This window comes from Vicia villosa, linkage group LG2 (genome assembly GCF_029867415.1).
Source record: "Vicia villosa cultivar HV-30 ecotype Madison, WI linkage group LG2, Vvil1.0, whole genome shotgun sequence".
NCBI lineage: Eukaryota > Viridiplantae > Streptophyta > Magnoliopsida > Fabales > Fabaceae > Vicia > Vicia villosa.
The window spans coordinates 228455948-228470994 of record NC_081181.1 but is presented as its reverse complement, the minus strand read 5'-3'; the positions used below and the strand labels follow the sequence as shown (position 1 = coordinate 228470994).

At 26.2% G+C, this 15047-nt stretch overlaps 2 protein-coding genes across 2 annotated transcripts; both read right to left on the bottom strand.

Moving 5' to 3' along the window:
• Positions 1-1607: 1607 nt before the first annotated feature.
• LOC131654145 (small ribosomal subunit protein uS17c) lies at positions 1608-2303 on the bottom strand. Its single transcript, XM_058924569.1, has one exon. It carries the CDS (start codon positions 2248-2250, stop codon positions 1792-1794), a length of 459 nt encoding a protein of 152 aa, XP_058780552.1. The 5' UTR covers positions 2251-2303; the 3' UTR covers positions 1608-1791.
• Positions 2304-3985: 1682 nt separating this feature from the next.
• Positions 3986-4843, bottom strand: LOC131651533 (zinc finger protein 1-like). The gene has a single exon (XM_058921191.1). The coding sequence runs from the start codon at positions 4841-4843 to the stop codon at positions 3986-3988; it is 858 nt and encodes a 285-aa protein (XP_058777174.1).
• Positions 4844-15047: the final 10204 nt, after the last annotated feature.

The window sequence follows — 15047 nt, the reverse complement described above, 5'->3', positions numbered from 1 at the left end:
TGCACATACAGGAACACTAAATGCAGGAAAAGAAACAAAAATAAAAACATAGCAGTGGATGCATACAATTATGCAGAAAAAACCAGAAGTGCTGCTAAAAATTGGTGATATATAAGGTTTCGTTAATGAGACACATCTTAGAGAGAGTAGCTCCATTATAAATGAAATTTTTTGTATCTAGTTATAAATAGATAATTCCTTGGTTCTTGCCTTCTTGGTGTCCCTTTCTATGTTCAAGACAAATAACAATAAAGAATCCAAGCTTCCTTTCTATTTTCCCTAAAACTCTTGATCTTTCTGTTGTTATCTCTGTCTGTAGTTTATTCTCTGTTACAATGCAAAGCACCAAAAAATGTAAGGAATATGAAGTGCTGGTTCCCTTTATCTCTCTGTTCTATTGCAAGGACTTAGGCCCTGTTTAGGATAAACGTCTTAATTAAATGCTTATAACGTAAACATTTATCGTATAAGTGTTTATATATAAGTTATTATTATATCAAAAAATAAAATGAAGTCAACTTATTTTCATTTAAACTGTAAAATATTTTCATAAGCTATCCTGAAGAGCTTTGCTATGCATAGCCGGTCCCAAACCCGGATAAAAGAAGAGGGTTGTGTTAGGAACTTCACAACCAACGTAAAATTTTGCCGAATCTCTATGACATGGATCCTGTAGAGCTGATGGACATGTTATAACTTGTTTTCTTAAGTTCTCTCAAACAATCTCATAAGTACTTATACTAAGAGATAAGCTCAAATAAGTCTCCGGAAATCCATTAGACAAAGTAAAAGGGAAGTTGAGGAATAAGAAACTCACCAACACTCGTGTCTCTTAAAAGCACAAGGTAAAAACAAAAGGCCCAAGAAAATGAACAGGTCCAAAATTGATATCGAGCCATCCATAAAAAACCTCATCATTGACTTCAAATAAGAGACAATTAAACCAATCACCGTTGCACTTCTCACCCGCTTATAGAATTATGCTCCATAGAAGTCAATTAAGTCCAATCAATCCTTGAATCTCGATTTTAAAAGTGGCTTAGCAAACACGTTTTCCAGATTGTATTCTGAAGCAATCTTCTCAATTGAAACTTCTGTAAAACTAATTATTGGCTCAAAATGATAACCACGACTCATGAGCAGTTACTTCACTCACAAGTTCTGGTTAAGCACAGCTTGTTTTCCACCTTTTAGATAACTAAGCTCTGCAGACAGCAGTCCCCCTTTATGTAAGTATTCTTGCATTACAGTTCAAATTCTTAACATGCAAAACTACGAGGCGTCAGGTTGATTATACTAATCAAGTTTGAAAGACAGGACCTATGGAAACGGGTTAACAAAAATTATAACTTCTATGCCAGAAAAATTCAGCACATCAAAGAACGTTGACAAATCCAGGATCGAACAATTCTTCTATTAATTGACACCCAACCTAAGAATTTGGGTTCCCTGCAATCACAGAATCCAAATTCTACCAATGTACGAGCATTCCTCTTGTTAGGAAGACACTCCCATAAAAACCAATAAAACCCATATAATTTTGAGAAACCTAACCCAACATTTCATCAAACACCTACCCTTCAAATTAAACAAAGAAAATTATCACATAGCACAATAATCAATCAATATTTTTTCACAATAAACAACAACAACATTCATTTCTCAATTCCAATTTCTTCATATTAGTACAAACATTTTCATTATTAAAGTTACAATGCAAATTTCATACCCTAACAACATCGGAAAAAAAATCGCCATAAAATTAAAGAGCAAGAGTAAGAGATTGCAAGCCTAATCCTTCGACTGTTCCTTTCCTTCTTCCTGAGACTGAAGCGGAATGCCAAGCTCACCGGAGGAACCACCATTGTTAGAAGATTTCCTAACAGAAGCCGGAACAGCGAGAAAGGTCTTGTTCTTACTAATCGGTCTAATTTTAAGAAGCTGAACAATATCCCCAACCTTGAAGTCGTTTTCAGGATCATGAGCCTGGTACTTCTTCTTCATCCTGATTCGCTTTTTGTATTTCGGATGAGGTGCCAAACGGGTAACCTCCACCGCCACCGTCTTGTTGCTGGCGGTACATACGACCTTTCCTTCCAGTGTTTTCATGGCTTTGATTTCCAGAAACGGAAGGGAACGGGGTTGGGTCAGAGGGAGGGAGGAAGTGGGGTTTGAGAAACGGTTGAGGGAGATTCCATTGCCGGTGAGGAATGGGGTTGAGAGCTTAGCGGGGAGTTGCAGAAGCGACATTGTTGAAATTGAAAGGATAAGAAAGAAGATAAAACTGATTCTATTTATTTGATTTTCTTACTTGTGTGCGGTTATGGTGCATCTTAATAGTACAATGCGACATCGTTTCTCACTACATCTAATCACTGTATAAATAACTATATTAATTGTTATGCTAAATATAATTCTAGTCTCTCTACATCACAATTATTTATGCTGCCACTTCAAAGTTACTCATGATATAAAAGAAAAAAAGGTGGAAAAAAAGAATGAATGAAATTGAGTTTGAGAGAGTTGGAGTAAGTTTATGATAGAGTAGAGTGTGATTGAAATACAAAATTAACACTCTAACACTTCGTTTAACTAATGAATAAGAAAATAGTTCGGTGTTGAATGATATTGCATTTGAAATGACGTGTGTTGTGTTTTATATAGAGTGGACGGATACAACTGTATTTACGAGATATGTCACCTTGTGCGATCCAACGATGGAAAATGTGTTTGAGGTTAGAATCGCTTGTTCTTGACTGGGGGAGGTCTCAACTATTTGCATGTCTTTCAACACAATTCTCGTCACTGGGTATTTCATCATGAGTCTTGCAAGCGGCCCAAAACATATTTTGCAAGGTCTCAACTATTTTGCACCTCTTTCAACACAATTTTTGCCCCTAAACCCTTATTCCTACTTATTTAACGAAGGTTTCTCATGCATGTCATCAAAATTTTCTCTTCTCCTGTGGAGAGTGTTGTTTTGTGGCGGATTAGAGTCTCATGACTAGCTTATCTGGATATCATTGCTAACGTGCTTTTTATTATTTCACACATATTTAGAGAAGAAAATAATTGTATAAATTTTTTTTTTTAATATAGGCTGCACATATACGTCATTAATTTATTTTGATTTTTTGCCATTAGACATCAGGAAAAAATTATGTAAAGAATATGTTAGACTTATTTTCTATCTGTGAGGGTTTTTGTATAATCTCCCTTATTTTATTTTTTTTATCAATCTCTTTTGAAATATATTTAATCTTACAAAAAAACAATAAACCTCATTTTCTTTTTATTTATTTATGGACGTGGACTTGAAAGATTTATGAAAAGAGTGGTATGTTGTTGTTTCTATTATACTATTTTTCTAGTTTAATAATATATTATATTTATCTTCATTAAAAAATTATAGTTTTTTCTCTAGTTTTATTTGTGGACCTCTTATTTATATGATTTAATGATGTAAATTGTAAAAAAAAATTCTATAAAATTTTGATTTTAACTTTGGAAATTATTTATTTTAATTCATATTAAATAATTAATTAATTCATCTTAATGGTTCTATAATAACAAATCATATTTTATGTTATTTAAAACATGTCATATTATAATTTTTTATATTAAGAATTTAAGAAAAAATTAACATTTAAAAAGTTTTAAAATAAGAGATCAATTTTCATGGATAAAAATAAAACAAAATTACAATTAAGGAATTTACTAATAATCCTTGATTGAAGCAAACAAAATCGACAATAGTAATTGCTTAATTCAAAATCTCTATAATAAATTGACAATTAAGAAGAAAAAAAACCTAAATTAATATCCAAATATATTACTAATTGGAAACTTAAAAAAACCTAAATCAATACCCTTTACCATAAAACTATAATAATAATAATAATAATAATAATAATAATAATAATAAATAATTTAAATTAGAGAATATAATTATAGATTAAACAACAAAATTGATGAACAATAAACTTTAAAGCTTAAGTGACAAATCAAGCTCAAAAGATTTAGAATCAGAGACTTCTTCTTTGTTAGTACCATGATTATCACCACTTGTGCCAATTCTAATTGAATCCAGTTCCACTGAGTTTGACTTCACTGCAATATTTATAGAAGACTTTCCAATATCATCTTCTAAATTTAGCATATTTCTTAAAGTTGGAGCCACAATATTATTTCCATTATTTACATCAAGGCTCTCACTCTTCAACCCATCAATAGCAAAAAAGTTTCTCAACTCTTGCTTTGGTGTCCACACAGAAGAAGAACATGACTTAAAAAGAGGTGAGGTCCATGAATAATTTGGCCTTGGCTTGTGAATCATAGAACCCTTATTAATTCCAAGTGCTCTATTATAAGGTCCAAATCTAAATCCTTGATAAAGAGTTGTAGAAAGACTAGGATAATTAGTGTAGTAAGGAAAAGGATAACGAGGAATTCCAAAATTATTATTTACCTCTTGGCGATGTTTTGCGAGTTCGCGCTCTTTTTTATGGGCGTTTTGATGTCCTCCTAAAGCTTGCGGAGTAGAAAACTGTCTTTTACAAAAGTTGCATGAAAAATTGTTTGAAGACTCTTTTTTAATATTTTCGGCATTGTTAGACTTATTATTAGCCAAACTTAATGAAGATGAACCTATCGCCGGATTCTTTGCATGGTTGAAAAAATCATGTTCTTTCAACTTCGACACGTGAACGGACGCATCCTCAGAGAGCTTGAAGGTTGAGATTTCGGAGTTTGAAATATTCTTCTCTTTCATGAATATTGAAACTTTGTTGTTGATGGTGTTCTCTTGTGAAGCGGCAGAGGGTTTATTAGAAGTAGCAGCCATTTGAGTTTGAATGATTGATGAAAAGAGGAGGCATTAGGGAGGGTTTATATATATTTAAGATTTGAATTTAATGCAAATATCTTCGTAAACGAGTAAAAAGATTTGATGAATTGAATTGTGATGTTATTATTTATTTACTACAAATATAATGGAATGAAGCGATGTAAATCAGGTTTGAATCGATTAATTAGTGCATCATCTTTTGCCTAACTAAACATTCTTAATAATGATTCAACACTGTCTAATGAATGTGATTAATTACTCATAAGTTCAATTATTCCATAGTGGACGTGTGAAGTTATTTGTTTTGACTTCCACTACAAGAAACAAGCTCTCTAGCTGCATAATATAGTGACGTGATTATTACGTCTTAGAATAATGGCTGTTGCGACGTGATAATCACGTCACTACATATTATATTAATAAAGTATTACAAGTTACATATTAAATGGGTGTGTCAGCATATTTAATTTAAAAAAAAAATAGTGGCATTATCATCACGTCGCTACTTGAAAAAATAAAATAAAATAAAAATGGGCGGTGGATTTCAAATGGGGGGAGTTTAAAAATTTTGAAATTCAAACTAGAGACATGATATTCACGTCGCTAATAAAGTAGCCTGACTCAGTCAGACATTGTGCAGTCTGTTGTTGACCGTTGGCTGACTAGCGACGTGTATTCCACGTGTGAAACTAGCGACGTGAAATACACGCCTCTGATTGGCAGACATTTGCAGCGTTTTGCAGAGCAGGTGACCGTTGGCAAACTAGCGACGTGATTTGCATTTGGCAAATTAGCGACGTGGCATTCATGTCGCTGGTTCTATTATATGTTTCCCAGACTCCCTTCACTCTCATTTGCTTCGTCTTGCCAAACCCTTCACCATTTCCATTCATTTCTCCCAAACTCCTTCTCCATTTCATTTCTCCCAAACTCCTTCCCCATTTCATTTCTTCCCCATTCCATTTCTATAATTTCATAAGGTATTTCTCCAAACCCTTTTAATTTCTTACCTCATTTAATAAAATTTGTTTTGCTATAATTTTGTTAATAAAAATCTGTTTGTTGTAGGTATTTTTACTGTGTTTGGAGGAGCATCTAGAGGAACTTTTGAAGGAATAATAGAGGAAGATAGAGGTATTTTTAGCATTTACTTTTAATTTAATTGGTATTAGCTATAGTTTTTGTATTTGTAGGTATTATTTGTTTTATTATACAGTTTAATAAAATATACATTAAATTTGTTATACATTTTATTTGTTTTGTATTTGTAGGTATTAATTGTTGTTTTGTTATTTTTTATTAAATCTGTTATATATTTTATTTATATATAAATTTTAAAATAAAATATGCATTTTATTGATATAAAAGAATATTAGTTTTAATTTAATCTGTTATACTTTTATTTGTTATTTAATGTGTTATTAGGAAGATAGAAATAATTTGTAAATATACTATTGATGAAATAATATATATATATATATATATATATATATATATATATACTTTATTGAAAAAAAATATTGATTTTAATAAAAACAGAATATATATATATACAATGAATAAGGTTAAAGGTTAGAAATTATTGGTTAGAAAAAAAATATTGGTTTTAATAAAGACAGAATATATATGTTACTTTTTTTTTACTAAAAAGTGTTTATATTTAAAAAATGAAATGTTTATTATAATAATTAATATCTATTAAAAAATTAAAAAAAGTGAGAAATTAAATTATTTTGAAAAATATATTTATATATATAGATTAATTATTTAACATGAGTAAAAAAAACATGTTGGAAGATTTCATAGTAATAGATTATAAAATCTGAATTTATGTTGAAATATTTTTAAAATTGATTGTTATATATAATTTTACTTAAAAATTGTCTATATGTATTAAAAAATTTATTATATATATATATATATATATATATATATATATATATATATATATATAACACAATATTATATGTCTTTAAAAAATAAGTTTTTTTAAAGAATTATAAATAAAAATCTGAATATTATATGTTACTTTTTTTTAAGCTGTTGTTATATTTAAAAATAAATAAGGAACGTGAGATGGCGTTAAAAGCCCAATTAGAGGAGCAACAACGGCAAATAGAGGCAATGACGAAGAGGCAAGCGGAGATGGAGGGGCAACAAAGCCTAATAGAGAGAATGGCCAAGAGGAGATGGAGGAGCAAATGCGGCTATTTATGCAATTCCAGGGAAGCGGTAATCAAATGTTTGGTGGAAACGTTGGAGTTGGTGGTGCCTCGACAAATCAACAAGATAATGATGAAGATTTAAACCTTGATGATTTTCCCGATCCAGGAGATACTTAATTTATTATGTAATATTAATTATATTTTACTTTTAGTTTTAATTTTAATTTTAATTTTAATGTATGAAACATATTAAATTTTAATTGATGTATGATGAATTTTAATTTATATTTTGTTTATTACTTATATTTTAAATTTTATTATATTATTCAATAAATATATTTTATTAATATTAATATTCAAATTATTTATTAATTATATTTTATATTTTATTATATTAATTATAATTCATTATTAATAATAAAAACCTTTTTTAATAATAATAATTAAAATTTTTTTATTAAAAAGAATTATGCTTTGTGGCTTGATAAACATGTCACTATATTTGTGACATGCTTACCACGTCGCTAGATGCATATTAAAAAAAAAAAGTTTGTTTTGCAGTGGCATGTTTCCCACGTCACTAATCAGTGTCATGAAAAACACGCCACAAACTTTCTCCGTTTCTTGTGCCATCCCTGCAAACCTGCAGCATGTCTGCTGTGCCAGAAGTATGAGTTGGATTGTGTGTAGGATATAGCGACGTGAATTACATGTCACTGAATAGTGACGTGAATGCCATGACACTACAAGTTTACCACCTCTCCCCCTGCGACGTTTTCTTTCACGTCGCAAATTATGTGTGGTGACGTGATATTCCTTTTTGTGGCGTGGGAATCACGTCGCTGGAGAGAACATTTTTTGTAGTGTTCCTCAACAATTTATATTTATCCAACATTTACGCGGAACAAAGGTTTAAAAGTTCCAATTAAGAGTTTTTGTTTTTGTTTTTTTTAATACATTTTAGTTGGTAAATACTTAGATATCTTAGAATTCAGTTGGGTATTGATATCCTCATCCAATCAAACAATATTATTTAATGTCATATAATCTTTTTAAAATTATTTTATTTTGAAAAAAATTAAAATCTTAAATTAACTTTAATTACAGTCATTGTTACTCAATAAAAACTTATCATTTTAGTTTTGATAAAACTAATTATGTAAATCTTTTACTATAAACAAGTGGAAAAAATGAATTCTTTTTGCAATGAGGTTATTTCTATTCAATGAAATTTACTTGTTTTTTTAATCAGATATTTAACTAATATAGTAAAAATGATAAAATTGAAAATATACAAAAATTAAATAAATTATTTAATTAAAATAATAAATATTATATCAAAACTAAATGCTAACACTTTAAAAATAATGTAAGAAATATCTTGTCGTAAATTCAATGATTTTTTTAAATCTATATTTAACTTAAAGTTTATATTGAATATTCTAATATTTATTTATAAGATACATAAAAATATTAAATTTAATTAATGTATGGATTAGTGACAAATATTTGTTTTATATATAAATGCCTCAATAGATTTTTAAATGATTTGTTTCTAAAAAATAATTTAAATAAAATTGAAGTGTAAAAAAAATATTGTTAGGATATATTTTTTATTTTTATGCATGATATTAAAAAAAATATTAAATTTAAATAATTCAATAATCACAAATATTTGTCTTATGTGATTTTATATTAATTAAACTTAAATTAATATATTATAATTATTTTAGTTTTAGTTTGAAGATAAAAAATAATATAAATTTAACTAATTGGCCATTAACAATTAAATATCTATTACCTGTATGAATTATATATAATAGGATTATCTTTCAAATAATTTATTGATAAAAAATAATGTAAGAATAATAAAGTTATGAAAAAACAATATTTATACTACAGAATCAACATTTTATACATGTATATTTAAGTTTTCTTTGTAACTGCAAAATTGTAGGAATAAAAAGGACATGTGTTATCAAATAGGAAATGATATACGGGCTCTTTTGAGTTTTTGGTGGTAATGAGGTTTCTCAAGTTTATATAATGATATATTAGTTTTTAGATTTAATATTTTTTTAATAAAGTGTTACTGTAATTTAGGTTATTTATTATTATTATTATTATTATTATTATTATTATTATTATTATTATTATTATTATTATTATTATTATTATTATTATTATTATTATTAACATTATTATTATTATTATTATTATTATTATTATTATTATTATTATTATTATTATTATTATTATTATTATTTTTATACATATTTCAAACATAATTAATCATTGTTATTTTAGAATGCTAATATTTTATATATTATATTTTATATTAAATTTATTTTTCAACAACTCAAAAGATTAAATACATAAAATGAAGACTTACAACTTATTTTGCATCTATAACCAAAACAAAAACATATATGCATCTAACCTATTTCTTGATGATGAGACAACTATTCGTTCACAATATGAAATAAATCATGATAAATAAATATTTGCGAAGATATTTAGAAATTAATATTTTTAAATATTTATATATATTGGATATATGTGTAAAAGTATTTAACACCGTTAATGCATACTTATTAATCTCTTTCTTTATATTATTTATATAATTATATAATCTTCACAAATTCAATTTTAATATCTAAAAACTAATAAAAATTAAACTTGATTCAATTAGGTGCTAGTTTTTTAAATAAGTCATCCAAACCGAAGAGCATTTGAATTGATTTTTAAATTGGATGATTGTTTTTCTAAAAGCAATCTAAAGTGCAATAACGTTGATGGAAGACTAAAATAATCAATTGAGTGAGAATTGAGTGAGTCTTGAAGAAATATCTTTTATGAAGAAATTAGGCTATTTTCAAGCATAATTATTCTTAAAATTAGAGATTGACTTGACTCATTTTTACAAAATCGATTTGTAAGGTAAGGATGTCATTGTATATAATGGAGAACATGGCAAGTCACATGTTAAGTAATATATCAAGTCTCATAAGCTAAGCACATCTCCTACTTTTAAAAATGACTCACTCAATTCACACCCACTACTAGGTCGAAGCCATGAAGCGTGTGGCTGAATCCACAGGCATTATTATCAATCTTCACAATGATTCCTCGATCAAGTAACCACATTTATAAATATCTTATATTTAGGCATCTAAGAAATACATATACTTTTAATATATCAAAACAAAAGTTTTTATGGGCGTTTTGATGTTCTCCTAAAGCTTGCGGAGTAGAAAATTGTCTTTTACAAAAGTTGCATGAAAAATTGTTTGAAGACTCTTTCTTAATATTTTCTTCATTGTTAGACTTATTATTGGCCAAACTTAATGAAGATGAACCTATCGCCGGATTCTTTGCATGGTTGAAAAAATCATGTTCTTTCAACTTCGACCCGCAAACGGACGCATCCTTAGAGAGAGTGAAGGTTGAGATTTCGGAGTTTGAAATATTCTTCTCTTTCATGAATATTGAAACTTTGTTGTTGATGGTGTTCTCTTCTGGAGCGGCAGAGGGTTTATTAGAAGTAGCAGCCATTTGAGTTTGAATGATTGATGAAAAGAGGAGGCATTAAGGAGGGGTTATATATATTTAGCATTTGAATTAATGCAAATATCTTCGTAAACGAGTAAAAAGATTTGATGAATTGAATTGTGATGTTATTATTTATTTACTATAAATATAATGGAATGAAGCGATGTAAATCAGGTTTGCATCGATTAGTGCATCATCTTTTGCCTAACTAAACATTCTTGATAATGATTTCAACACTGTCTAATTAATGTGGTTAATTACTTATAAGTTCAATTATTCCATAGTGGACGTGTGAAGTTATTTGTTTTGACTTCCTCAACAATTTATATTTAGAAAATTTCTTCACCCACCTCCTAACCTTCTTGCCCACCCCGGTGAATTTACCATACTACCCCTTGTTTCGGAAGTTCATTTCCGAAAAGGTACTTTTTTGTTAAAAAAATGTGTTTTCGGAAATGTATCTCCGAAAACGTGTTTTTTTTAATATAAAATATTGATTTCGGAGATGCATCTCCGAAATAAAGTTACTTTTCAGAAAATGTGGTGTTTTCGGAAGTTCATCTCCGAACGCCCCCTTGGAGGAATTCGGAAATGCACTTCCGAAATATTCCAAGACCAAATTGGTCTTGGAATGTTTCGGATATACACTTCCGAAATAATTAATAATTATTAAAAAATTAAAATCAAGGTGAATCAATACAATTAATAGGTATAAAATCAAGGTGAATCAATAAAATGAAGGTGAATCAATAAAATCAAGGTGAATCAAAACATCCTAAACTATTTGAAAGTTAAAAATTATTTTACTAACTTATATAAATCAAAAACATTTTAATTCCATAAGTAAATTTTGAATTATATAGAATTAAATATAAAATTTATTCATTAAATAAAATTAAGACAAAATCTTTTTTTAATTTTTTTAAACTAAATAAAAAATTATCTCATTTTTAATTATGAATCAGAATAGAAACATATAAATATATAATAATAATTATTAATTTTGTAAGTGAAATATATAAATATATAATATATAAATATATAATAATTAATATATAAATATATAAATATATAATAATTATTATAAATTAAAACACTCATTTTTTTAATTTTTATAATTATTATATAAATATATAAATATATTTATAATTAATATATAATAATTATTATATAAATATATAATAATTTTTATAAATATATAAAAATTATTATAATTATTATATAAATATATAAATTAAAACACTCATTTTTTTTTTGTTTGTAAATACATAATGATTATTATAAATATATAAATAAAAAATTATAACTCATTTTGTAAGTGAAATTATTTTAATTTTTTTAATTAAAATTATTTTAAATTTTAAAATATAAATCAGAATAAAAATATATAATAATTATTATTCATAACTAGTAAATTATATCAAAATATATAATTATTACTCCCTCTGGTCCTATTTATAAGAAAAGATTCTCTTTTTAGATACATTGAATAAATAATGTATCTAGACAGTATATTGTCTAGATACATTATTTATTCAATGTATCTAAAAAGAGAATCTTTTCTTATAAATGGGACCAGAGGGAGTATTATTTATTACTCATAAATTATATCAAATTTATAATATATAAATTAATTCATATCCTAAAATTAATTTTTGGAATTTTTAGATTTTTTTTGTTTTTTCGGAGATGCATCTCCGAATTAATTAAAATCCCAATTTTTGGGATTTTTTCGGAAATGCACTTCCGAAGTCTGAAAAATTTAGAAAAAAAAAAAATTTCGGAAATGCATTTCCGAAGTAGGGGTAAAATGAGATTTTCGCTGGGGTGACCCCATAGAGAGGTGGGTAAAGAAAAAACCTATATTTATCCAACATTTACTCGGAAGATAGGTTTAAAATTTTCAATTAAGTGTTTTTGTTTTTTGTTTTTTTTAATACATTTTAGTTGGTAAATACTTAGGTATCTTAGAATTCAGTTGGGTATTGATATCCTCATCCAATCAAACAATATTATTCAATGAAATTTAATTGTTTTTTAATCAAATATTTAACTAATATAGTAAAAATGATAAAATTGAAAATATACAAAAATTAAATAAATTATTTAATTAAAATAATAAATATGATATCAAAACTAAATATATCATTTATATATAAACTTGAATTTCACATATATTGATAGTTTTATAATATGTATTCGTAGAGCATAAGTTAAAATTATCCATATAACATTTCGTTATATATAACATTGCTGTAATTTGTTATATTTGCGAATGTCACGAGCCTAGCTCTTCTAGAGTATCAGTCAGAAATATGTGTTCTGATATATTTTTATTTATCAATTGTAAATATTTTTCCATTAGTTTATATTAAATGAATGAAAAATACTTGTCATATATTTATATATAATGAATTATAAATATTCATCCCATGTTTCTTTTAATATTTATCAATGTTAAATGTGTGTTTCATATTTTTTTCATATATCAATGACAAATATTTCTTCCCTATTTTAATTAATAATTATTATTTATAAATATTTATTAATCAATAACATATATTTATATTTATTTTATTTTGATAAATTGAGAATAGTCGAGTGATACTTGCTTATAAAAATATGTTGTAATGTTTAAATAAACTAATAATTATTTTGGATCAAATAAAAAAGCAACACACTATTTTTTTAATGCGTTCTTTTTTGAAATATATTTAAAACACAAGTTTTCTTTACTAAAGGATGGATATATTCTAAGAGGAGATTAGACCAAAACCCTCTTGAGCAAGTAAGTAAAAAAAAGGCAAACCCAACTTACTTTTTACATAGTTCTTCTTAATATTCAAAAGTAAGAAGTCAAAAAAATAAGGAAGTAGATGAGCGGCCTATATTAAAAAAAAAATACACATAATTATTTTTTTAAAATGCTAACACTTTAAAAATAATGTAAGAAATATTCTGTCGTAAGTTCAATGATTTTTTTAAATCTATATTTAACTTAAAGTATATATTGAATATTCTAATTTTTATTTATAAGATGCATAAAAATATTAAATTTAATTAATGTATCGATTAGTGACAAATATTTGTTTTATATATAATTGCATCAATAGATTTTTAAATGATTTGTTTCTAAAAAATAATTTAAATAAAATTGAAGTGTAAAAAAGTATTGTTAGGATATATTTTTTATTTTTATGATATTAAAAAATATTAAATTTAAATAATTCAATAATCACAAATATTTGTCTTATGTGATTTTTATATTAATTAAACTTAAATTAATATATTATAATTATTGTAGTTTTAGTTTGAAGATAAAAAATAATATAAATTTAACTAATTGGCCACTAACAATTAAATATCTATTACTTGTATGAATATATATATAATAGGATTATCTTTCAAATAATTTATTGATAAAAAATAATGTAAGAATAATAAAGTTATGAAAAAACAATATTTATACTACAGAATCAACATTTTATACATGTATATTTAAGTTTTCTTTGTAACTGCAAAATTGTACAATAAAAAGGACATGTATTATCGAATAGGAAATGATATACGGGCTCTTTTGAGTTTTTGGTGGTAATGAAGTTTCTCAAGTTTATATAATGATGTATTAGTTTTTAGATTTAATATTTTTTTTAATAATGTGTTACTGTAATTTAGGGTCTGTTTGGTTCAAATGAGGGGGAGGGGAGGGGAGGGAGGGATTTTAATGAAGGGAAGGGGAGGGGAGGGATGGGGAGGGAATTTTATTAATCATATATATGTTTGGTTCAAACAAGGGGAGGGGAGGGAATTTGGTTAAAAATACGTTTGGTTCACGAGGGGAGGGGAGGGGTTTTATTAATAATTTACGTTTTTATCCTTATGATTTTATATAACTGATAAGATATTCAAAGTTGAAAATTTCATAAATAATTTTTTGAAAATAATATTCGTAATATTTAATGATTAAAAATTTATAATCCTTAAAAATAAATATTTTAAATGTTATTTAAAGAAAAAGTCAAACATTTATAAAAGCTAATGGTTTGGATTTCATTGACAGTGTAAAACTGCTTTACACTGTCGGTGTATTTCCATTAAATCCTATTATTATTATTATTATTATTATTATTATTATTATTATTATTATTATTTTTATACATATTTCAAACATAATTAATCATTGTTATTTTAGAATGCTAATATTTTATATTAAATTTATTTTTCAACAAGTCAAAAGATTAAATACATAAAGAGAAAATGGATGGTGCACTGACAGTGTAAATTATTTTTACACTGTCAACCAATGACAACCATGTAAAGCACCAAGTCACACTATAAAATTTAAAATACTTTTATTATTTGGCACTTTAAAATGTTCTGATTGGATGTTTGTGTAAAAGTTTTTTACACTGACAGTGTACATTAACCTCATACATAAAATGAAGACTTACAACTTATTTTGCATCTATAACCAAAACAAAAAC